Source organism: Orbicella faveolata, unplaced genomic scaffold (assembly GCF_042242905.1).
Source record: "Orbicella faveolata isolate gen_17 unplaced genomic scaffold, um_ofav_v1 contig_14, whole genome shotgun sequence".
NCBI lineage: Eukaryota > Metazoa > Cnidaria > Anthozoa > Scleractinia > Merulinidae > Orbicella > Orbicella faveolata.
Genome location: NW_028301541.1, coordinates 10,065,974 through 10,092,984, shown reverse-complemented (window position 1 = coordinate 10,092,984; position 27,011 = coordinate 10,065,974). Strand labels below are relative to the sequence as shown.

The following is a 27,011-nucleotide window of genomic DNA, read 5'->3' as shown; positions in this document are numbered from 1 at the left end:
TAACGGTTATGTTTTATCCTTTAATCAATTTCCAAACAATTTCAACACAACCCTTTCAAACTCTATTTTGGATCAATCAAGTCTATCCCAACCCCAAGAAATGGAGCAATACAAAAACGAACTTTTTCTTCGTAAACTTTAAACGACAAAACCAAAAATAGCGCAAACACAATTTCCACCAAAATGTATACTCTGTTCAATATGTCTTTTCACCCCCACCGCAGAGAGCAATCTTAAGACATGGTTCAGTCAGGAAAACATTCATTGCGTTTATCAACTACCATTCAAAATAAAGAATGACATAAAAATAACAATGTTTCAATACAAGATTCTCACAACATTCTTATATTCCAACTAATGTTAGTCCCTTTAGAGTCAAAATACATAATCATGATGTAAGCCCTCAATGTTTGACTGACAGGCTCCATCAATCACGTGTTTACACTGCTCTCTAATGTCATCCTTTTGGAGCGTATTTCAAAACTAGCGGGTTGGTAAAACTAAGGAAGCCGTCACTTTATCATACAGCATGATCTTATACGGAATCTTGAGAATATGGAACACATATAGTCTGAATAATACGCAAATTATTGCAAAATAGCTCCTTACATGAAAAAACGTGGTCTATTTTAGCAGGTTTCTAGCACTTCTAAACAAAAAATTAATATACCGCGCGAAATTGGTATTGTAAACAAAATAACAATGTTTAATAAAACATGGTAATATTTTGTAAACTTTTTTCCTTTGTTTTTCTTCCTATTCCTGTAGTTTCGTTTTACCTTGCCTTAGTTAACTTATTAGTGCGCATATTTTTACTAATCGGTAGCGTCTCCTTAAGTAAAATTATTGTCAATATGTTGCTCAAAATTACAAACTTTTAAGCAGATTAATGTACACTGTTTAATTACTGCCTACTTTGAACTGTAAATGTCAATGTCAAGTTAACTACTAATAAAATCTCAAAAAAAAACCAGTTCTTTTCGCAGCTAATTTTACCCACGGATGGTCTCTCTCTATGAACTACTGATACTCGTGAGTCCTACTGCAGTTAAGTATTAAGTTATTGCATTGAAAGATCAGTGTCGTAGTGGTGACATACCAAGTGAAGTCTTGAACATCATTATTATATTACACTAAAGGACCCTAAGGAGTTATAAATACAGTGCCATAACAACGTGATAATGCTTATAAAATACGAGCTTACTTAGCGTGCTATAAGCGTGTTAAAGGACCATCCTACACTACTGTTGTAATAACAAACAAAATAAAGTCTTCGCCAACAACTTTGAGGTCACTGATTTTTTTCGCGTTAAAACTTTCACCTGTTTTACAAACATACAAATCAGTCTGCTATAACATCCATGAAAAAATACAAATACAAATACTTTGTGTAAAAATTACAAATATACTAAAACTCTGGTAAAAAAGGAATACACTAAATTAAACTCCGTTTTAAGAAAATACAAATCCACTAACATATCGATTAAACATTTACAAATCTACGGAAACTCTGTTAAGGTAAACATATCTATGAAAAATCGTCACAATTAATAATCTCATGTATATCCATATACACAGTTAACTAAAGAATAAAAAAGCACCGCACTGTCATGGATATCCTACTTTTTACACGAATTGTTTTTACTGTCATGGCCTTAATAACCCTAAATATGTGAGTTCAAACTCTACACAAGTTACCAAAATTTCTCACTAATTTTATCACAACATTGAGCATGAAACCACTAACTGCTAATGTGCCGTCTTAAAAATGGCGGCAATATAAATATGAAGAGTAGAAGACTAACGTGCTCCCCTGCTGAGTAGATACGTCACAGCTTTAGCTTTACCACGACCTTCTGCGATCATCAATGGAGTTTCACCATTACTATCTTTTGAATTGATATCAAAACCACGTGACAGCATTGTTTCGATGATGGCGACATTACCACCATAGGAAGCCTTGTGCAGTAAGTTCCTTCCATACTGGCCTTTCAAAGACGCATCTGCTCCCTTGTCTAAAAGATAGTTTACGGCCTCCATCTTGCCAAACACAGCCGCGATCATCAAGGGAGTGTTACCATCACTATCTTTTGAATTGATATCAAAACCACGTGACAGCAGTGTTTCGATGATGGCCACATTACCACCATTGGAGGCCATGTGCAGTAAGTTCCATCCATACTGGCCTTTCAAAGACGCATCTGCTCCCTTGTCTAAAAGATAGTTTACGGCCTCCATCTTGCCAAACACAGCCGCGATCATCAAGGGAGTGTTACCATCACTATCTTTTGAATTGATATCAAGACCACGTGACAGCATTGTTTCGATGATGGCGACATTACCACCATAGGAAGCCTTGTGCAGTAAGTTCCTTCCATACTGGCCTTTCAAAGACGCATCTGCTCCCTTGTCTAAAAGATAGTTTACGGCCTCCATCTTGCCAAACACAGCTGCGATCATCAAGGGAGTGTTACCATTACTATCTTTTGAATTGATATCAAAACCACGTGACAGCATTGTTTCGATGATGGCCACATTACCACCATAGGAAGCCTTGTGCAGTAAGTTCCTTCCATCCTGGCCTTTCAAAGACGCATCTGCTCCCTTGTCTAAAAGATAGTTTACGGCCTCCATCTTGCCAAACACAGCTGCGATCATCAAGGGAGTGTTACCATTACTATCTTTTGAATTGATATCAAGACCACGTGACAGCATTGATTCGATGATGGCGACATTACCACCATTGGAGGCCATGTACAGTAAGTTCCTTCCATCCTGGTCTTTCAAAGACGCATCTGCTCCCTTGTCTAAAAGATAGTTTACGGCCTCCATCTTGCCAAACACAGCCGCGATCATTAAGGGAGTGTCACCATTACTATCTTTTGAATTGATATCAAAACCACGTGACAGCATTGTTTCGATGATGGCGACATTACCACCATTGGAGGCCATGTGCAGTAAGTTCCTTCCATACTGGCCTTTCAAAGACGCATCTGTTCCCTTGTCTAAAAGATAGTTTACGGCCTCCATCTTGCCAGACACAGCCGCGATCATCAAGGGAGTGTTACCATCACTATCTTTTGAATTGATATCAAGACCCCGTGACAGCATTGTCTCGATGATGGCCACATTACCACCCTTTGAAGCAGAGTGTAGTACGGTCTCTTCATTTTGATACTTGCCTTTCAAAGACGGATCTAGGTGGTTATTACAAAATATCAAATAATGTCACAAATATAACTCTGTTTAAAATTCATACCTCACTTGTACATAATTTATATAAAAAACGAACCTCGCCAGTATTTTTTTATTTCTTACTTGATAATAATGTCAAAATCACTTTTCCTAGCGTTGATATTCATTGCAAAATGTTTACAACTAAATTTTTACTGATTACACCCGTATTCATGTTACGTGTATGGCGGAAAATAGATGCTATTTAAACGGCTGAAACACCAGTCAAACTGTGAAATAGGCTATATTTCCTGGGGACATTGCACGTTTCCCAATTTACGGGATATATAATTCAAACGATTTGAGTGCGGTCAATCAGCTCTCAATAGTCTGACTTCAGGTTGAAATGGTCCGCATTCAAAACAGTCGCTTTAATTCTCACGGCATGACTTCTTGATAATCTCAACTTTAGTTTGATGTTTCATGACTAAATTTGAATTCGACCGTAGAGAAATCAGTTGTGCTTAAATTTTCGAGAGATGGCATGCCAAAAAATAGTTGCTATGCGTGCAAGAATGAAAACGCGTGTTAAAACCATGCCAAGCCTAAATCAAGGTATGATTATGTGATATATGCACGTTTAAAATTTTCAATAAACAAGTCCACCACTTTTGCATGAGGATTTGTTCAGTACCCGAAAAGGCTTCTCGGGCTCCTCCTGATGTGTAGCCTCGATTACCAGTTGCTGTTCGGGAAAGGAGCCCGGGCTCTTCCCCCTTGGGGAGGACACTCGAGGACCAGACCCGAGAGAACGGCGGAAATCGAGACTAGGTGTAATGTGACATGATGACTCAGCTAAAATATGGTTCACCACAGAAAAACACCTATTGCTGACCCACCATTGTGTCAACAAATCTTACTAGCTCCACGCTTATATATTAATTTCTATTTTTCAGGGGCGTAAATGGTGGCATTCTGAACATATGCATGCAAGGTATCATTGAATCTCTCCTCTTGCACCAGGGTTCAGTAGAGAGTAGAAATTAAAAGAGAGTTCAGGGACTAGACTAGCGAAAGCATGAATATATTGTAAATTGACAATAGAAATCAGCCAATGATCATGCAAGAAATTTGACAGTTAAGGGAAAAATAAAATTAGAAAATGCCTTAAGTATGTAACTGTATTAAGTAGCATTACACTGTACTGTAATGATTTATTTAGCATATTGTTCCTAAGAGCAAGTTAAGTTCAAATTTAAGGACAACATTACTGTAGTTTGCCATTCATGTAGACTGCTGCTGTCTACAGCCTATGTAAAGGAAACGATCGCCAGGACAATATTGCGCTTATTCCTAACAACCGTACTTAGTGTGCATTTCATTTTTGATTGACCTCATTCTGGAATAAAAGTGAAGGAATTACGCCGTGTCTGTTTGTCTGTTTGATTCAGCTACTACATGTATCATCCAATTCTGGTATAAACGGAATGTATTCCAAACATCCGGGTATACAGCGGGTGCCCCATATGGTGCATGACATCTGTAATCGTTATCCGGTGTTCAGAAATTTCTTTCCTCTGTTGATTTATCGGGACAGAAGTGGTTTTTCATTTGTGTTCTGTATAAGATTTGTGGTTAATTTCTTGCTGGTTTTTAACTCTTTTCTTTGTGGTCATTTCACATTTTATTAAACCAGCGTTGACCTTTTCTAAATTTAAGATTAGCATTGTATAAATGAAGGGTATAAAGACGCTTTGCACATATCAGTGGCGGATCCAGACCTTGAGCAAGGGAAGGGGGGGGGGGGGGGGGGGTTGAGGGCGTTTTTCAAAAACACACACAATTCTGTAAAATATGAAGTAATATGAAAATGTCAAACAACCCTGCCAAATATGAAGTACTAATGAAACAATACTTGCGCTCAATCCTGGACATAAGTGCACTGGATATGACGTCCACTCAGCTTCACCAGCTACTTGGAAGTTTTCTCAATCTACTTCTAATTTTCGGAAGAATCTTACAGGAGAGCTGAATATTGAAACAATCCGGAATAATCATGAAACTGCCTCTTCAAATTGCAGCCTTTTGTAAAACAACAAATAAAAATGGTGGCTGCTTCATTTGATAAAAGGGACGCAATATTCTTTTAGAATGATCCAGATCAGGATGAATGATCCAAGACAGGGTTCACTCAGAAAATTGCTCCCTTTTCAAGGACCAAGTATTGTTTTTCTCTCAGAGTCTACTCTTAAGGACACATTTGGCAGGTTTTCATAGAGTAACACAGCATGATAATGGTTTTCAGTCAAGATTTACACAAAGATACCTTTGTGGATATCTTTGTGGAGTCAAAAAATGGAAAGTTTTTAACCTGGGAAATATGGACATCGAAATCTTAAAAGCAACGATGCTCAAATCAAAATCTTTTAAGCTAATATGATGCTTAAAAGCCAAAATGTTAATCGATCCTGGACAAATCTCTTAACATCTTTTAAAATGTCACCCAGAGGAAGAATGCAACAGGGAATGCTGTATTATCTCGAAGCTAGTAAGGTAAGCATGTCTGACGGCAGAAATAATTTACATTGAGAAGATTGTCACATGAAAGTCTCCAAAAAGTCTTAAATATGAACAATAGAAGCTAACAAAGCATTTCCCGAAGGTGATAATGAAATTTTTTTAAGACAGGAAACGCACTGGAGAATTGAGGAGAATTCAAATACTGTATTTGCTATTATTACAGCACCATATGTAACAATGGGCATAACGAGATGATGTAAACGAACTTATTGATGAAAGGAAATACAAAAGAAGAAATCAGTCATTCAAAAATTCAATCTCTAAGAATTTTTTTTGCGATCTGTTAATTTTCTTTTCAGTTCTAAATTTTCAATGGCTTCTGTCCACCTTCATCAGAGTTGCAATGTTAAAGTTCATTACTGCTCGCGCTACAACCCCACTTGCTGTCATGTTATTGATTTTCTAAATCAACAGTAAGTAGGCAAAAAAATCTTAGAAAATCTCTATTTGTGATTACAACACTGGAAGTAGTATTTTTTAGTCACATCAAAAAATCAATATTTATATGGTTTCTTTGTCATACTAGAAAAATATACACAGGTGCAGTAGAAAAAGAGGTAGCTAGGTGCCTGATCTTTAAACATGTTGTTACCCCAGTACAGACAATCAAAAGAAATTTATATCAGAAAGCCCTCAAGCAAATCAGATGCAGACCAATTAAACCTACATTAATATAAATTACTGATTTTAATTTTGTGATCCACTGGTAGAGTTTGATACATGTACTCACAAATGGTCTAGGTTTGCGCCTTTGCTAACCTTTATACAGAGGAAAACAGCTCAGTGCATCACTGAAGGAGAATCCATCCAAGGATTAAATTATTCCAGAAATTGAATTATTGTTTAAGGGGTTTTATTGAGGTATTTAACGTCAGAATGGCCACTCTGGAATAATCCGAAATATACTCTTATTCCAGAACAAGGTCAATCAAACACTCCCCTAAACAGCTTTGTTGCTCTTCTGCACCATGATCAGTGCACACATCATTACAAAGTCAGCATGTATTGAACATGAAGAAACACAAACCTCTTGGTCCAGCTGTTGTTAAATCTCCTTTCCTGTCACTGTCTGTTTCTGTGTAATCTGAAGAGGATGGTGAAGCTGTATCTCCATTTGCATCTGATGAGAAGGAGAGATCTTATTACATGGCTGCATGTTTCATTAAAGTGGATAGGAATCGACATGACTTAAAGCAGGGGTTTCAGTGAGGTTTTTTATCAGAAGGGCATCAGGGTATGACATTTGAGCAGAAAATTACTTAACATGGTCTTTATTCAATTATGGTCTTTATTAAAAATAGAATTCAAAACATCCATTACAATTAACAATAAAAAGATGTAAATAAAAATGGGGTATAAATACAACCTACGTAGGAACAAAGAAATGGTTTAAATAATAATAATAATTAATCTTTATTTGTACTCTCTGTTGCTAAAGAAAAAATTACAATTTCAATGAAAATATTAAAAGTAAAAATTAGAGTACTAGCTGCCTGGAATAACCATAGGGGCTAGCGGAGCCAGGCAGCCAGTTAACATCAGCATTAAATAGAAATAAAATACAGGTCAGCAAGAAAACTTGAGCACAAATGCACACACAAGAAGAAGAAAAAAGAAGAGGAAAAACGCTATTTCTATGTTATGAAGGAAGTCTAAAATAGTTTAAGTTATATATGAATACAAAACATGAAAATGAAGAGGAAAATAAAACAAAATGAAGAGGATTATTAAATAAAATCTAAGGTGGGCTAGAGCATTTGAAAATGTGCTGAATAGAACACACTTGACCCACCCCTACCATTTGGCACAAAACAGAGTGACCCACCCCTCAATGAAGGTGAAAAATTACATGACCCACCCCCTATAAAACACGATATTTTTGGTTGCATAATCCAACAAAGTCACATAAATGTTTGTGTGCTAACTTTTGGTGAAATTTTAGATTTTAGATATATTTCTTTACAATAATACTAAAGGATCTAAAAATAATATTGTTCTCCTTTACTCTTGCAACTTTCAAGTCATGTTTGTAAACTGTACAAAAAACCTTGACAACAACCCCTTGCATTCTCTGCCTCTGGCCTCGCTTCACATGGAATAGTGATCCATCTAGAGAAGGTTGTAGTGAGTCCTGGGACTCACACAACCAACAAACCAACCTCGTACTCAGGGTCTCTCATCTCACTCCAGGGGCTGGGAAGATCAAAGACCCTGGGAACGAGGTTGCCAGCAAACTTTGAGTGTGAGTCTCAGATCCATGAACATAAGTCCTGTACCCTTGTGGATAAATAGCATGTAGACACAAGTTGGCCGCTTGGAGTCCTGGGAGACTAACATGGCTAAAGGAGCATAGTCAGTTGGAAAATTTCTGCACAGGGACTCCTGCTTGCTCATTCTGTTAGACTTCTTACTTTTCGTACAGATTCACATCTTGTAAGTTACATAATATAAAGAAGGAATGAAGATGTTTTGGTTTAATATCATTTGATATTAATATCGGCTTGATGCGTACAAAATTTATGTGTGGCCAACTGTTCCATTAGCATCAAGACTTTGATTGTAAAAAAAGTATAAATGTGTCCTAATTTGTGTTATAAAATAAGATGACCCACCCCATGGGTAGCCAAAAACTGAATGACCCTACAAGCATGCATGCACACACCCACGCACACATAATAACACATTTATTGATGTAACTGAGTAAAGTATAGTTCATAAAGGTTATAAAAGAAAAAAACTGAATGACCTACCCCTTACCAAGGGCTAACAAACTGATGACCCACCCCTCTCTGCTCTGCAGGGGTTTCATTAATAGTTTCAGCAGGAGGGCAACTGGTTTTCACAGGCAGGCAAATATTTTTGAACTGAACGTCTTTATAAGAAAAACATTACTCTTAATGGTCAAACCAGGTGGGCAAAATCATCCTCACAGCCCATAAATTTGGCTGGTCCCTAACATGCAGTAGAACGACAACATGACCTGGAGCTCTAACAATTTTACTGCATGTGAGTATTATATTCTTCCTTGAGGACCCATGCATGCTTTTCAAAGATAGATATGCTCTCTTGTCTATAAGAAAGTTCATTGCCTCTATCTCAGGTGTGTTTCTATATGCTTACTGATACTGATTTCATTATCTGCTGTTCTCAACATGAACTAGCCTTTTTGAAAATGGGTCATTTTGCTTCTTGTAAAAACTTTCCTCTTCTCCCCACCTCAACCCTGTAAATTATAAGACAATGAATAAAGCAAGCATGGATAAAGCATGAATGAAGCATGGATAAAGCATGGATAAAGAATGAATAAGGCATGGATAAAGCACGGATAAAGCATGAATAAAGCATGGATAAAGCATGGATAAAGCATGGATCAAGCATGAATAACGCATGGATAAAGCATGGAGAAAGCATGGATAAAGCATGGATAAGGCATGACTAAAGCATGGATAAAGCATGGATAAAGCATGGAAAAAGCATGGATAAAGCATGGATAACGCATGGATAAAGCATGGATAAAGCATAGATAAAGCATGGATAAAGCACGGATAAAGCGTGGATCAAGCATGAATAAAGCATGGAGAAAGCATGGAGAAAGCATGGAGAAAGCATGGAGAAAGCAATATGGATAAAGCACGGATGAACATGGATAAAGCACGGATAAAGCATGGCTCAAGCATGTATCAAGCATGCATAAAGCATGGATAAAGCATGGATAAAGCATGGAAAAAGCATAGATAAAGCATGGATAACGCATGGATAAAGCATGGATAAAGCATGGATAACGCATGGATAAAGCATGGATAAAGCATAGATAAAGCATGGATAAAGCACGGATAAAGCGTGGATCAAGCATGAATAAAGCATGGAGAAAGTATGGAGAAAGCATGGAGAAAGCAATATGGATAAAGCACGGATGAACATGGATAAAGCACGGATAAAGCATGGCTCAAGCATGTATCAAGCATGCATAAAGCATGGATAAAGCATGGATAAAGCGTGGATAAAGCATGGATAAGCATGGATAAAGCATGGATAAAGCATGGATAAAGCATGGATAAAGCGTGGATAAAGCGTGGATAAAGCGTGGATAAAGCGTGGATCAAGCATAGATAAAGCGTGGATAAAGGATGGATAAAGCATGGATAAAGCATGAATAAAGCATGGATAAAGCATGGATAAAGCATGGATAAAGCATGGATAAAGCATGGTTAAAGCATGGTTAAAGCATGGTTAAAGCATGGTTAAAGCATGGAGAAAGCAATATGGATAAAGCATTGATGAACATGGATAAAGCACACATAAAGCATGGATCAAGCATGGTTAAAGCATGGATAAAGCATGGATAAAGCATGGATAAAGCGTGGATAAAGCGTGGATAAAGCATGGATAAAGCATGGATAAAGCATGGATAAAGCGAGGATAAAGCGTGGATAAAGCGTGGATAAAGCATGGATAAAGCGTGGATCAAGCAAAGATAAAGCGTGGATAAAGGATGGATAAAGCATGGATAAAGCATGAATAAAGCATGGATACAGCATGGATAAAGCATGGTTAAAGCATGGTTAAAGCATGGAGAAAGCAATATGGATAAAGCATTGATGAACATGGATAAAGCACACATAAAGCATGGATCAAGCATGGTTAAAGCATGGATAAAGCATGGATAAAGCATGGATAAAATGGCATGGATAAAGCGTGGATAAGGTATGGATAAAGCGTGGATAAAGCATGGATAAAGCATGGATAAAGCATAGATAAAGCATGGATAAAGCATGGATAAAGCGTGGATAAAGCGTGGATCAAGCATAGATAAAGCATGGATAAAGCATGGATAAAATGTGGATCAAGCATGAATAAAGCATGGATAAAGCATGGATTAAGCAAAATGGATAAAACATGGATGAAAATGGATAAAGCACAGATAAAGCATGGATTAAGCATGGATCAAGCATGAATAAAGCATGGATAAAGCATGGATAAAGCATGGATAAAGCATGGATAAAGCATGGATAAAGCATGGATAAAGCATGGATAAAGCATGGATAAAGCATGGATAAAGCATGGATAAAGCATGGATAAAGCATGGATAAAGCATGGATAAAGCATGGATAAAGCATGTATAAAGCATGGATAAAGCGGGGTTCCACACGGTTACAGAAATAGCACAAATTACCTGTTGCTTCATCATTGCCACTCTCGTCCTTTTTGTCAGCAAAGTGGGTCACATGTCTTTCTGCCAGTACAGCTCCATTTTTACAAGAATCTTTGAGGATATAAAATTAAGATAGTGTGACTGTCATTCTTAATGTCATGAGCAATGTATACCAACTTTTTTAATGTTAATAACATTTCATTAAACAAGCTAAATGACCACTGATTTATTCATTAACAACTGCATTGCTAAGTGGAGATTGGGTGCCCAAGACATTCAGGGGCTTCCACTATTGGCAGCCAGCTCCTAGATGGAGACTGCTCCCATAGCTGGCAAATCCTGAAAACCGAGCCATGACACCCCACGTGGGAGGGAAGACAGGCACCTGACAAACTGAATTAACAGTAGAAAGAGGGATTGAGGGAAGGGAGGGGGAATGCTTGAAGATGTGCTCCCATGCAAAACAACTTTTATTGTTAACACTATTGCTGTGAAGGCTTCCAACACATCTAAGTCCAAGAGCACATGGAGTCCTGGTGTATGCACATATAGGAGAAACACCACTGTCTACCACAGGAACAGAGGTGCTCTTTGTTAACTCCGTTAAATTGCATTTAACTTCTTTTACAACCTGGTCACACTATCTCGTGGGAATCATCTACAATATTACCTACCAGCACAAGTTGGTGGAACTGATGCCTCTTAGAGGCTTGGTAAATTAACATGCACAAAACTCCACTCAACTGCAATGACAGCATGTACCTCTCCCAAGGGTATAGAGCCTTGATTCTATTGGATAAGAACTAATTTCCTAATATATTCGGTTTTATTAGCAACTTTGCAATAAAAATAAACTTGTCACTTCATTACATTTTTTATTACCCCTGAAGAGGGCTTATGTTAGCCAAAATGTTGGGTTTTTAAGATTTTTAATAGCTTTTCTTAACCAACTGTAACATTTTTATATTAATCATGGAACCACCTGGTTACAAATTAGTTTTTAAAATAACTGCTTTTTCATAATTGCATGACAAGCAAGAACTATTTAATTACCAAATTATCACTTAATAAGCAGTGTTCGTAATCTGTTTCCACCATCAATCATAGTTTACAAACATTTTGGTAAAGTTATAATTGCAACAGAGTTTTCATGTTATTAGGTCAAAATTATCACTAAAACTGGTCTTGAAAGGTAAAAAAGGAAAGCCTCTTAAGCCCAACTAGGGCCTTAGCTCTGACTTTTGTAGCATGGAGTAGCTATAGGAGTGTTGCTTATAGCCATCTATCTCAGATCCTGTCAGGTTAATTATCCTGTCAGGTTGCCTCAACAATTTGTGGGTACCCATTGATATTATCCACTGGAGAGAAGGACTGTGAGAGTACAGAGTCTTTCCCAAGAACACCACACAGTCACAATGACCCTAGCCAGGGTTGCTCAATTCTGAGTCCACTGCACTAACAATTTAAGCCCCCGCATTTCCCAAAAATTAATGATTGCAAAAACACACATAAAAAGAGAATTCTTAACTAGGGACTTTAAAACAAAGAAACAACAAGAATAAAATAGAAAATTAGAAAAAATTATATATAAATTTAAAACAGTCAGATAAAAAGTTTGACACAAATTGAGTCTTCTTGAGTAGTTAAATCATAGTTCAATCCCTTCATGAAAAGCATTTCAAGCCCTGCTAGCTTCTGTAGGCAGGAGGATATTTTCTCAGTTCTGCTCTCCAAGGTTTGTTTTCTGCTTGAGCGATCCAAAGTTGTTTTAAGAGTGATAGACTCTGCCTCTCCCCTCCCCCCCCCCCCCCCACCCCCTGTTGGCCTGTGTCTTCTTTAAATGGGGGTAACCTAGCCTGTGAACAGGCCCTAACACTCACCTCCATACCCCAAATCACACAATGTTAAAATAGAACCAACTTTCACAAAATCTGACTGAGACTTTCATGATGTGGTGCCTTTTTGGTTTACAAGTTCCTAGTATATTTTTCAGATTTTCAGGGCTGTGATTGTTCAACCACTCAATAAGTGTTAAATCGTGTAGGACCCATGGGTTCGTTATCTCCTTGAAATGCAAAGATTAGAAACGAAACTGGTTAATTTGTTAGAAAATCCATATATATTAAAGTTCTTTGTAATAATTGGCTATAAAAGACTGTTTCAATGTATCAATATTTAGTGCATTTTTTGGGTAACTTTACACTATACACTGATACGTAAACCCACAGCTAGACAGTCCTTTCGTCAGTCATTCATGGATTTAAGCAATAAACCACTCTTTCTATGGGTTTACCAGCACAATAAACCACCCAGGATGTTGGGAGAACACAATAAAAGCTTGTAAATCATGAGTCGTAAGGTGAAAACAACTCAATACATCACTGAAAGAGAATCCATCCAGGGATTAAATTATTCCAGAAATGGAATTATCATTTTATTGAGGTATGGCCAGAATGGCTACTCTGAAATAATCTGGAGTAGTTTCTCATTCCAGAGCAAGGTCAATCAAACACTCCCCTAAACAATTTGTTGCTCTTCTGCACCATGATCAGTACACATGTCCATTACAAAGTCAACAATGTATTGTACATGAAGAAACACAAACCTCTTGGTCCAGCTGTTGCTAAGTCTCCTTTTCTGTCACTGACTGCTTCAATGTAATCTGAAGAGGATGGTGAAGCTGTATCTCCAATTGCATCTGATGAGAAGAAGAGATCTTATTACAGAGCTACATGTTTCATTAAAGTGGATAGGAATTGACATGATTTAAAGCAGGGGTTTCAGTGAGGTTTTTCAAAAACGCCTGCATCACAGGACCAAACTTTTAACTGCACGCTGACTAATTAAGTTGCCTAATTAAGGTACTTTGAATACTAGGGAAGAGAAAAGAAAAGAGAAGGTTAGAATTGAAGAATTAACTCAAGGGTATGGGGCTGGTTTGACCATCTGGCCTGGTAGCTTGATCAGTCGGCTGTGTAATGCGAATTTAAATTCAGAGGCCACCAATGTCAAAAAATTAAATCCCTTCGTCTCGAATGGTCCTCATTTCCTTTCTTTCAAGCTATTTATGTTCAGAGGGAAATACTTGGGCTTATTATCCAGTACTTCAAATATTTACTCTTCAATTATAAATTCTCTACCTTCCTATGATATACAATTAGCCAAGAATTGTCTACATTGTGCTGCAAAAATGCATCTCTTTGACAATTTGTGGAATAATAAAACAACAGTATCTCACTCAATCTTGTAGAATATAGTTTCAGTTTAGCCTACTCTATCTACAACCTCGTCAGCCAAGCATCAAACAGTATTCCACATGATTTGACAACATAATAATTGTTGAATAACATTTTTCATGGAAATAAACTGGGTTCTATGGAATTGAGATAATTTCAGTTACTTCTCCATTCTATGTGCTAAATATACTCATCTGATAGCTTACAATCTTTCAGGGATTTTGAAACTTATAACTGAAATAAATACATTTGATGAGGAGCATTAAGCATAACATCAATCCATGAAAGCCTATACTTAATGTTGTAGACCTCTAGGAAAAGCAGATATCCTGAAGTCGTGATTGTGTGAACTTTAAATATTCCACGTGCATGATTGATTAAGGAATATTGAAATGTGAATTGTCTATAATTTCCTTGTTGAGGAGCCAATACAGCGGTCAGAGCAGCACTCTTGACTAGTAACAATACATACATCACCGAAACTTCACACTTAAATAGTTTCACAACATTGAGTGTGTAAAAAGTAACTGCTTATGTGCCATCTCGAAAATGACTGCAAATTAATATGGAGAAGAAAACTGGTTCCTTAACACCAAGGAAAAAGAAACCAACATGCTCCGATCCCCTGCTGAGAAGATAACTCACAGGTTCAGCATCATCATATGAGCTAATGCAATCATTAACATCATCACTATTGTTCTAATTCTCTTCACTGGAACCCGTTGAGTAAGAGAGGAGGAGAAAAGACCATGAAACAGGTGGAAATAGCCTGGTGTGAGAAGGGATAAACTTGAAACTCAAGAAGTGTCTTTTCTTTAATTCAATTAAGGCTGAAAATGTGGATTTCTCTGTTTGGTGATTAGGGCTATAAAGTGACATCATGAAGAGGGTGCAAAACTGCAGCATGTGGCTGACATTACCCAGGCTGAGACTATCCTGAAAATGAAAAGAGGTCTGACAATAGGCATGGTATTTGCAACACCGTTCATAGACAATGGTCCCCAGTTCAATTCAGTTCAGTTCAGGTCAATGGAATATTCAAACAGTCTATAACTCTGAGAACTGGAACATGTCAATTGTCAACTTCACTCTACACACAGTCTAGTGGCAAGATCTCCAGGGCCCGGTTGTTCAAAACTGCAATTAAACTAATCACCAATTAAGCCTAATTGTCGATTAAGTTTCTTAATTGTGGGTTACTTAATTGCGGATTAAAAAACGGTTGTTTTAAGGGAGATTAGCCAGTCAATTTACTAATCCACAAGTAAGCATAAAATGAATTATATTGATTAATTATAATGTATTTTGAGCCAATTTACATCCTCTCTCTCTGTTTTTTTTTTTTTTTAATATGGCTTTCCCAGTGAAAAAGTGCGCAAAGTAAACTTTTTGCCTGCAGAAATTCCCGATTTAACAAAAAAATTTGTTGAAAAAATGGACATAGAGCAAATTTACAAACATGATAACAAATGCCAAGAATAACAAGATTTGGGAAGAGATAACGGAGCTGTAAATGCCGTCGACATGACCACATGAACGTTTGGGAGTTAAAGTAACCACGACGGCGAAGCCAATGACAACATCGATTAAAAACCTTAAGTCATTTACAGTCTGTCAAAATTATCTTGAAACTAAATTTGGAACATAACGATAAATTTGAAACGGAATTTTACAAATTAACTGTTATGGGTCACGTTCTCCAGACAATGCAGAATTTGGTCATTTCATGTTGTTGTTTTGCAGAGAATGACAATATGTCTGGAATGTTTATCGTGTTACAACCAATCACAAGCAAGATCTTAAACCACAGAAACAACAGAAAACAGATGCATTCCATCTGTCATGGAACTATAAATTTAGTTTTTGGTTTTGACTTTGTCCCAAGAGACACCCTCCATTCAACCACATAAAACAGGTGAGTTTCTGTCAGTCATGGAACAAATTTGTTTTGTTTCAAAATTTTCTGTTTTTGATATCAAGAATTTAAATAATTGCTGTTACATCATATTTAAACACTTGCAACAAGGGTTTGGGATATTTTTAAAGTGAAAAACTATTTTCAAAAACCATTATGCATTGCGCTGAGCAGATGTGACTGTATGACCAGCAGGGTCAGCAGTTGAATCACTCAAGCAAAATGATCCAAATCAGTTATTCAAATTATGGTCGTTATTTTAACAACAACAAAAAGTCATGAGTAATATTCATGAAAATGGAAGTCTTTCATTAAATTTTTGCAATATGTATACATCTAATGCAAATTTATTTGGGAAGGAACAGTAAACAATTAAGTTGTTTACTGTTAGACATAACTTATTCCAAAATTAGGAAACAATTGCATTTTATCATCATCAATCTTTCCAGAGTCTTTAGATCACCAAATCACCGGGCCCATTGACCTTATGGATTGTGATTGTATAAAGATCAAGTTGCCAAAGATGATAGCAAGGTTACCAAAAAGAGCAAAACTTTAAATTTTTAACCATCCCCATTTCATAGCTGTTTCAAATCAACTGTCACTTCGCGTGAGTAACTGTACGTTTTGGCTCGCCAATTCTTTTTTAAAGTTTGCTCAAGCTAAGTACTATATGTGGCACTTGATACCGAAGAATAGCGATTATTTAGAACTTCCATAATATACATGTATGAAGGCTGAGGGTGTCTCTTGGGACAATTAGTGAAAACCAAAAAACTAAATTTATAGTTCCATGACAGATGGATCATGAATCCATCCGCTTTCTGTGGTTTCTGTACTCTGAGGATCTTGCTTGTGATTGGTTATAACACAATAAACATCCCAGACATATTTTTGGTGTTCACGGTTTTATAAGTTTGATAGTAACATCTGCATGGATTAAGAGAGGTACTGGGGTAAACTGCATTGCCTAAAAACATAAAACAATGACCACACCAGGGCATAAATGTCTGTTTGATCCAAACTCTAGCACACTCAAAACCATTAGACCAGTACACCCATGCTAAATATTGTAGACTATAATTACCATTGGTGTAACAGAACTTCTCTGCCAAGTCTTGGCGCTGAACTAGTCTATGTTTTAACCCATCACACAAAGCCTGGTAGGTCGCAGCAGAACCTTTCTTTTGTCTCCAGTGCTTTAACATGTGGTATCCCTTTTCAGACAGTTGGTCATGACCTTGCTTTATCTCTTGAAGTTCTGCATCACTGACATCTAAGCGACGCCCAAGCTTTATCCACTTTTCTGCAATTTCCACACCCAATTCTTCTAATTCATCTAATGTGGGTGTGCCATGTTTTACTACAAAAAGAAACAATTCAGTACAAATAAATTGTTGTTGTTGTTGTTGTCACTCAAAATGCTTTAGAATGAGGGCCTCTTTTCTTAAATATTGTATCACAGACACCCCAGTAATGTTTGGAGATAACTTTCAGTAAAACCTGTCGATACATGGATTTTACCAAAGACAACAAATATCTTTGTGATGTCAAAATATTAGTGGTTATGACAACACTGTGCAAACGGCTTACAACTTTGACAAACTGGTAAAAAAAATGGTATTTATTTATGTCTCATAGTTACCAAAATGAATTTTAGCACAGAATGATTTCAACTTAGGTTAATTTGTTTTAACCTAGGTTAGGTATAATCCATGATCAGTACAAATGTCAGTTACGAAGTCAGCAATACTGTACATGGAGAAACACAAACCTCTTGGTCCAGCTGTTGCTAAATCTCCTTTTCTGTCACTGTCTGCTTCTTTGTAATCTGAGGAAGACGGTGAAGCTGTATCTCCATTTGCATCTGATGAGAAGGAGACACCTCATTACATGGCTGCATGAATTGGCATGAAAGAAGACTTAAAACAGAGATTTATGTATGACATGGGGTATGACATTTGGGCAGAAAACTATTAATGGTCTTTATTAAATAATGGTCATTACTAAAAATAGAATTCAAAACATCCATTTGAATTTATAAATTATAAACTAGTGAGACAATCTCAGATAGTGCAGAGCGCAATTGATAGCTCTGGTACAGTAGTCCCATAAGTACTCACCCATACTCGGTTCACTTCCGGTTTGTGTCTACCTTGGTAGTCTGCTACGGCTTTTCCCCTTTGCAGTGTGTATGTTTCAAGGTTGTATTTTCATTCAAGGTCCAAACATTACGCACAAATTAATTACTACTGGTGCTTTAAGTTGATTTTCGTTCATTTTAAAGTCAACAATATGCTGAAGCAACAAACGTGACAATTTAGCTCTTCACGCCAACTTTGTAACTTGATACTTTTGTTTTCCTCGCAAAGCCATGTAATATGAAACCCCTGTTTTCTCCAAAACATACGGAAGATGTCCTTGTTTTTTGGAGATAACTGAAAGAAAGTTAAATATCTGATGTAGTGATGAAGAAACGGAACAGAGACGATGTTTTACTAAAAATGCAAATTTTTACTGATGAACAAGAACCAATTTAATTATCAGATAGTCACGAAATACCACTTTCTTTTTCTGTTGCCACCTTTGTTGTTAACAATAAAACAATTCAAAATTAACACACAACGATATTGATGGCTGAGAAGCTTTTCAACAAAAAGTATTGAAGATAAACAGCACTACTTGGCTGATATGAATGAGTCTCCTCAAAGACTGATTAAATTAATTTGCCCTTTCATTAGGTGCCACGGCATCTGCAGCAATATTTGAGCATTTTCCTGGTTTCTTTTGTTACAAATTCACAATTTGAGGAGTATTAACACCACTAACTTGAGAACTTTTTGGTCTCTCTTACAGACACAATTAAGGCAAGAAATAAACAAGTCGCTAAGGAGAAGCAATATATTTGAACTCTGACAAGCACACTATTGTAGATTGAAAACAGCAGATGATATTTGTTGAACCGACCTGTTTGTAATTCTAAAAGCTACGCAGCCACAGTAACGTTTCACTTTTGCAATAAAAAGGGACAACTGGCGCCACCTGAAAAATAACTGCCGTCCTTGGTCACATGACACAATATATAAAATACTGCATGTAAAGATAGTGTATAACACTAACAATGCTAGAACGCATGTGTCTTACATGTTGAGCTCTACCATAAGGAAAACCACTCAACATTTGTGCGTGATTCCGTATGCAATGTATCCTTCACCTAATATAGAAGCCACGAACCCTAACTAATCTACACATGCATTTAGGGCGAATTAGTTTTGTTCTAAGGAGAATGGTACCACAAGGAGAGCAAGGGGTTACCTGAAACAAATATATAGCTCTGCGATGTTTAAAGTTAAGCGACGGCAATGGAATGTGTTTTACGTAGAGTACACATGTACCTTTCCCACCCTACTCCCATTACTTCCTTGCCTCTAGACTAATTAATTAATTGAAATTAATTAATTAAACAAACATTAAAGTTTACACCTTAGCGCCATAGGGCCATAGTGCCATAGCGCCATAGCGCCATAGCGCCATAGCGCCATAGCGACTTAGTTCCTTAGTGGCAGGCAACCCCCATAACCATCCCAATAGTGCACTCTGCACTAAAAAGGCGTAATATGAAAGGTATAAAAAATCTAGATGCAATATGATAAATTACATAAGTGGGAACAAAGAAAAGGCATAAAATGAAGAGGATTATTAACTAGATTAGTTTGAAAAGCATACTATTCGTGACACTGCCCTTGTAAAATAGGTCCCGGGATCCCACCGAGGTGGCCCGTTTTCCCGGCAGGATCCCTGCTGGGGAAAAAAATACCCGCAGTGTATCTCAGCAAGAATCCCATGGAGAAATCTGTACTGACAGGATCCCGCCAAGAAAAAATCCCCCCCGGGGATGCAGGCAAGAATCCTGCCAGGAAGCAAAATCTTGGTGGTATTCCCGGCGACAACTAAATTCTTGCCAAGAAAAAAATCTTGCAAAGAAATTCCTGCCGAGAAGTGGCACATTCTCGTGGCAAAATTGCAAATCCCGGCGAGGGTGTGTTAAGCCTGATCTTGAGATTTTGACCCTGGAAGCAAGTGCTGCCCTAAAACTATCGTGAGCCGTATCTAGATAAAGTTTTAATACTTACTACGACTCAATCTTACAGTTCAGCATGTCGAAAGCAAGCCATAAAGACGAAATCCCACACGTGTTTTATCTATAAACATGCCAATCACATCTAGACAAACTGGAGCTTTTAATGGCAACGACTAGCCGACTGCTCTAAAAAGATCTTTGTTAACTTTTGTGTGGGTAGCTTCTTTGTTTTGAAATTTCTGCATGATTTTAATTTTAGAAGTCCATAGATAGGATTACCTCTCTGCTCTCAGCATTCCAGTGACCATCACTTAGTGATGATCTTCCAATGGCAAACTCTGAAAATTGTCTGTAATATAAACACTCATTTGGCCTTGAAAATTTTCTTTGTGACAGCATTTGGCAAATCTCTTTAGTGGAGATCTTCTCGTAAACTTGCCAGGGGAATCTTCCCACCAAGGTCGTTAACCCAGCAATACAACTGGCTGACTAAAATCATGTGTGACATAGCACACGCCATCCCGCGAGTAGGAGGGAAAGGCTTTGAGAAAGTTTGAGGGCTTCTTCGAGTGCTCTTAAAAAATCCACATCAGAAGAGCTGAAAATTGTTTGTTTGCCTGGTTTGTTTACTTCAAGGCTTCAGCAACGACCTTTCTGCAGGGAAAAGCTGTTTTGTTGAAGTTGTTATAAATTACGTGATTGCTTGTGCGAGAAATTTCACGAAGACTTCTTCAAGCTAGCCTCAATGGAACTGTGTATGTATATCTCTTTTCAGCGTAAAGTGTCTCATACCAATCTTTGTACACGAGCTAGGGTGTTTTAAACAACTGTGACTAAATTTTCTGTTAGTTAATTAATTAAATCATGTTGTCTTGAGTAGAGTCATTTATCAGTCTGTTTTCCTCGCTATCCAGCTGTTTGTAAACTTCAAACTTTGCACCATGAATTTTGCCAGAATTTCTAGTTCTTAAATCATTGCCACCGTTTTTCTGTCATTGACATTTTTAAAACGTATTCAAGTGGTATTAATTCTAACTGCCATATGACTATATGTATACTTAAGTTGTTACTTACTTACATTTTTAATTAATTAAGTTAGTTTTGTCTGTATTTTAACTACTATCAAGCACACAAACACTGGGAAGTTTTAACCTTTATATGAAACACAATGGCTCCAAAAGAAATTTGTGGCAGCATGTCCAAAATTTTGCTGAGATTCCCACAGTGAATCTCGCCAAGAATTTCGCTTCCCACCGCAAATCTTGGCGAGATTCCCAGCAAGATCGCGCCAAGATTTTGGCTGCCGTGAATTTTCTTCTCAGCGAGAGTCTTGGCAAGATTTGCAGTAGGATTCTGGCGAGATTTTGGCCACCGGGACTTTGGCTTCCCGGCGAGAATCTTGGTGAGATTTGCGGCAGCCAGCGAGATTTTAGCCACCAGGAATTTCACTTCCCAGAGAGAATCTTGCCAGGATCCCGGCGGGAATCAAAATCCCGGCGGCCAAAATCTCACCAGGATATTGGTGGGATTCCCGCCAAGATTGCGGCTGGATTCCGCCAAAATCCCAGTCCTTATTTTAAAAGGGACTGTCCCTTTCACACTCACTTAATAAGACAGGGAGTAATGCAACCTTCCTTGAGTGAGTTGGAAGCGTAAAAGGATTTGGAAAGGGAGGGAAGAGAAATGAGAAGTGTGGCAGCAAATTAATTGAGTTCATTAGTGTGTTTGAATAGACTTTTTCTGTGTTACGTAATTCATTTGTGTCAGATTTGTTATTGTACGTGTTTCGCTAATATTAAATCAGAACTTAGCACTTTTTTGCTTGCTCAAAAAAGTTGAATTTTAATCCTCCGCTTGTACGGTAGAGATCATTTCTTTCTCTTTTGGACATTTTTGAATATCAAGGACACCACTACTTGGACTACTGTAGATCCATAGTCTAGGCATGGACATTTGGACTGTTGTAGATTCATTGTCGAGGCATTGTTTTAAAGTTTAGTTTGTGTAATTGAATTGTGTCTAATAGTAAGAATAAATGTTTATCTGGTTAACATTTGATGGTAGCAAAAGTTGGTTTGACCAAAATATGATACGAATCGAAGATCTCCTTTAAGAGGACGGTAAATTCCTGTCCTTTACAAACTTTTGTTATAAGTTTAAGCTCAAACACCCTTCACCCTCTACTTCGGTCTTCTTAATTCTATATCAACTTCTTGGAATTTAGTATCTGAAAATCCTCCTTTGCAATGCCCACAAAGTGAGGAAAAAGAAGAAATCATTTCCACCAAATATGTGTACATCTTGTTGGTGAAGAAATTCTTCATACCACCTACCACTGAAACTAAAATCTTAAAACCAAAAAGTGTACGAACTACCTTTCCAGATCAAGACGTTCACATAACAATGTTTCAATATAAGATTATACACAACATTCTCGCTACTAAAATGTCTCTTTTTATAGCCAAAATTTCCTCAATGTATGTCCTCAATGCTTAGCTGATACACACTCCCTTGATCATATGTTCTTACGCTGCTCTTCCGTGCACTAATGACTCTTGAGAGCCTTATTTCCTAAAAAATATGGCGTTACCATCAAGGTCACAGTTATGCACAAAAATGAATCAACCCTGGGAGGCCTTATTTTGTAAAATGGTAACAGAACCCCTATTATAGGTGTGTAAAATATGGGCAAGTGGAGAACTTAATCTCAAATATATAATGCATGGATCACTTTGAAGCTTCAACATCCCCCCCCCCCCCCCCCCCGGCAACCCCTGGACATATGAACTTTTGAAGATTGGCTCATTCAAATTCCGTCCTCATGGGCCAAAATGGCGTTCAAATGCCCTACCTAAGTGCCGGATTTGATGGTACATTAAAGTGTAAATTGAAGATCATAAAGGAAAACAGGGATTGTAGTTTTTCCTCAAAGAATCACAACTGGACAGTGCAGCAGTGCAAGCCTCTTAGGAAGATATTTCAACCAGTCCTGTGGACACCACAGGAAAGTAAATCGCCATTTTGATTGTAGATTTACTTTTGAACAAGTTTTAACTGAACTGGATTCCTTGTGTGATCAATGAATGTGTCCAATTTCGCAAAGTCACGTATTAGTTTTTGGCGCTGCTGTTGGGTTACCGTTTTTCACTTGAGAGTATCATACCACAGTGTAAAAAATTTAAGATACTAGACACATTTAGCAACTGAATGCAATACCCTTGAATGAGTTATATTGAATATTGTTTGAGAGAGGTTTTTGTACATTTTACAGAGTTTGTTCATTCACTATTCAATAGCAGTTCATGTTCTGTGGACAACAACTAATGAAAAAGGCAAGATCAGCGCCCGTGACTCCCTGCACATCGACTAACAATTGCCTTGACTATTCAAGCTTCAACTCAAATACACTCTAGTTTTTAAACATTAATCTTCTAAAATGCTGTAAAGCTTTTGCTGCCCTCAGCTTGTCAGCCTTCACTAACAAAAGCGACTTCTTTTGCCTCAAACTTCTCCATACCTAGAACAACCATATGTATTCCGCTGGAAACACTTGACATTTCCGGTTCAAATTGGGGTTCAAATTGGGCGGGGGGGGGGGGGGGTGGGGGGGATGTTGAAGCTTCAAACTGATCAGCGCATAAGCAGACAAAACAGATTTAGTAAGGACAGTGTAAGGAGGGAAATCTTAATGCAAATTATACATACCATCTGGAATAATAACATGTATCCCTTCCACTAAATTATGAATCACTCTTTTGAACTTCTCGCATTCTGTGCTCCAAGAGTGGGTCTTCCTGTAGTTCTCTCTGAGCAGCTTGGCGTTGTTCTCTCTCTCTTCAGGTGTTTGGCTGGACAGCTGCTTGATCCTTTGAGCCCATTCCTCTACATCATCTGTTTCAACAATAACAGAATTTCCACCCTCTACCTCCTCTAAAGCAGCGGCTATTCCAGACTCATCAGACACAAGAACAGGGACAGCAGCAGAAATGGTTTCCAGGGCAACCAATCCAAATCCCTCAGTGCGAGATGGTAATGTTACTAGGTCTGCTTCACGGAACATCATTTTAAGCTCATCTTGCTCGTTGCAATAACTACGGATTGTTAACTGGTTGCGCCTTATACATGAGTTGTCAAGAAACCACTGTTCTAAATTTCGGTGTTCACCTGTAGATGAGCCAACAAATGTCAGCTCAAACTTCTTTCCAAGGGAGCCAATGGCATTTGCAACAATGTCACAACCTTTGAGAGTTAGATCCTCAAAGCTTGCTCGGCCAAACATAAAAACATTGAATTTCTTTACCACTTTAGTCAGCGGTGTTGATTCACTGCAGAACTTTTCCAAAATCCCAGGAGTAATCATCTCTACTTTAACATTTGGCAGACTTCTGCTGTACTTCTGTTGTAGTCGTGAACCCACAGCGACCACTGCATCTGCTACTTTGCACAGAGCAATTTCATCTTTATGTTTCTTCTCATTTTCTTCAATTGTATCCACTGCATCGCTTTCCGTTCGTTTGAATTTTCCTAGGTCTTCACAAAAAACGTGGACGAAATGTACCCATTTGCACTTTGTCGCTCGGACGATGAAGAACGCAGGGGTTCCAAACTTTCTTCCATGGCCTATCACGATGTCAGGACATGGAAGTTCCGGAGGTGGAATTTTCAACCAGTCCAACGGATCGGAAGATCCAGGAACACTCTGAGCCGTGATCAAATTAACTCCGTGTTGTTTGGCGTCTTCTCTATCCAACTCATCGCTCTGCGAGACGTAACAGTGAACCTTGATGCTATCACTCGATGTTTTCGCCAAATTGACAGCAAACTCTCTGTTGAAGGTGGACAAACCACCTTTTGACGACTTCCACTCGTTGCACAGAAACATGACGTTGCAGATTTTGTCAACTTTCTGTTCTTCCGAATAACTACTTGGGCAAGCATTCCTTGATGATTGCCCACAATCCATCATCTGGGCTAATACACTTCTTCACAGCTTCTACGCGAGCTTCTACAGGCACAATGCGGTTGTGTAAGAGTAATCTAAACTTGTTCTGCGATAACAAACTCTGATATTCGGAGATGTGGGAGTTGTTTCCTCCTCTTAATCTATGCATTATGCATCCAGTTTGTTTGTCTCGTTCAATTCCTGACCGCCATTCGTGTGTGAAGGATTTAAAGAATGAAAGAACTATTGTAGACATCAGCCGTATCCCCAGGGTTATCTAATGCATACTTTTGTCGGCTTCTCATGCATGCTCCCATGGATAGTGAAGAGACTGGATTGGAAACTAGCTCTCGTCACCGACAGTGATATGTGTATCATATCCCAGTATGGAACGCCAGAACTGTCTTATGATACTTTTTTTTATTATATTGGGTGGTTATGTCATTATATTGAGTAGTTATGTTATTATATTCGGTGATTAACTCATTATACTCGGTGCTTATTCCATTATACTCGGTGCTTATTCCATTATACTCGGTGCTTATGTCTTTATATGCGGTGCTGTCTTCATTATATTCGGTGCTTATTCCATTATATTCGGTGCTTCCCTCGTTATATTCGGTGCTTTCTTCGTTATATTCGGTGCTTTTTTCATTATATTCGGTGCTGTCTTTATTATATTCGGTGCTTTCTTCGTTATATTCGGTTCTAACTTTGTTTGGTGTTTTCTTCATTATTACGGGTACTAACACTATTATATTCGGTGCTCTCTTCCTTGTATTCGGTGCTCTCTTCCTTATATTCGGTGCAAAGGCCATTATATTCGGTACTTCCTTGTTTGGTGCTTACTTCATTATATTCGGTGCTTACTTCATTATATTCAGTGCTTACTTCATTATATTCGGTGCTTACTTCATTATATTCGGTGCTTTCTTCGATATGATCGTCACCAGTCTTCGCAAGGGGCCGTACAATTTGGAGGTAGTCTAGGGAAAGCCGGGGAAAACGGGTGTCACGAAAACTCAGACCCCTCGAAATTAAAAACTCAATTGTTATCACCAGGAGCCATAATCGGGGACGGAGACCGTAAGTCTCGGGATTCGCGCGTACCTATGATATGGGACAATTTTTCTATTTTTAGAACAAATTGCGCCATCCTGACGTCATATATCCGCGCGGATCCACGCACATGTCGTGGGCTCTCGTGTGGATGCTGTCACGTCGCGTGATCAAATGGTGAGAGTTGAGAGACCTTGAGAGATTATCTTGCGTATTTTTCACAGCGATGGCAGGGGATAAGGCAGCGAATGCGAACCAGGGCGCTTATATGTAGTTTTATGCTCTGAGCTAACGGAAAAGGTGGTTTTTTCAGGGTCGAAAACAAGACTTCAATCTCGCGCTGGGAATGAATAATAAGATCTGCTAGTTATCTGCTAGTTGTAAGCTTACGCGTATGCTTTTGCGTTTGTTTTGACTTAAGAATATAGCAAGAAAACTCTCTACTCTGGTATCGAGTTAATTTGTGAGTTTCTCAGACAATGGTTAATCATAACCAAAACCTGTTTTGATGGTTTCTTATTGTTTAACTTCTGCTTTTTTGGTGAGTTTGCAAAAGTTTTTGAAAGGAAAGTCTGACGCGTACAATTAGCTCATTTGCATAGTGCAGCTCGTGCACCTTCAAGTCCGAGTCGGTGTTTTCAGTTGTCAACAAATCTTGACAAAGATTTCTTTCGTTATCTTTTGTGCTGAGATGCTTCGACAAATTTCACGAACGCAAAAAAGGCTACTAACATCATGTGTGTTCTTCAACATAAGCATAGTGAAGTTTTACACTGCGAAAAATGAAAATAGACAACGACTTTTGATAACTCGATCAATAAAATCGAAATCGTTATTCGAAGTTGATTAAAGAAAGCGTCATCGAAACTTCG

The 27,011-nt window shown here is 38.0% G+C and overlaps 1 protein-coding gene across 6 annotated transcripts; it reads right to left on the bottom strand.

Moving 5' to 3' along the window:
* LOC149113899 (uncharacterized) lies at positions 1-26,102 on the bottom strand. 6 transcript variants are annotated; one of them, XM_089286540.1, is made up of 7 exons: positions 23,844-26,102; positions 17,832-17,924; positions 17,145-17,420; positions 13,512-13,604; positions 10,928-11,017; positions 6,782-6,874; positions 1-3,197 (listed from the first exon to the last, which is right to left on the bottom strand). In XM_089286540.1, the coding sequence occupies exons 1-7, from the start codon at positions 25,102-25,104 to the stop codon at positions 1,801-1,803; spliced, it is 3,303 nt and encodes a 1,100-aa protein (XP_089142666.1). In that variant the 5' UTR covers positions 25,105-26,102; the 3' UTR covers positions 1-1,800. The 6 variants fall into 6 exon arrangements, with proteins under 6 accessions (XP_089142666.1, XP_089142667.1, XP_089142669.1 ...); XM_089286541.1 differs by lacking the exon at positions 10,928-11,017; XM_089286543.1 differs by lacking the exons at positions 6,782-6,874; positions 10,928-11,017.
* Between the last annotated feature and the right edge of the window lie 909 nt (positions 26,103-27,011).

Coding starts and splice junctions, on each gene's coding strand:
- LOC149113899 (XM_089286540.1), bottom strand. CDS start 25,104: ATGATGGATTGTGGGCAATCATCAAGGAATGCTTGCCCAAGTAGTTAT. Junction 17,925..23,843: donor ACATGTTATTATTCCAGATG/GTATGTATAATT, acceptor CCTTCTCATCAG/ATGCAAATGGAGATACAGCT. Junction 13,605..17,144: donor GAAGTTCTGTTACACCAATG/GTAATTATAGTC, acceptor TCTTCTCATCAG/ATGCAATTGGAGATACAGCT.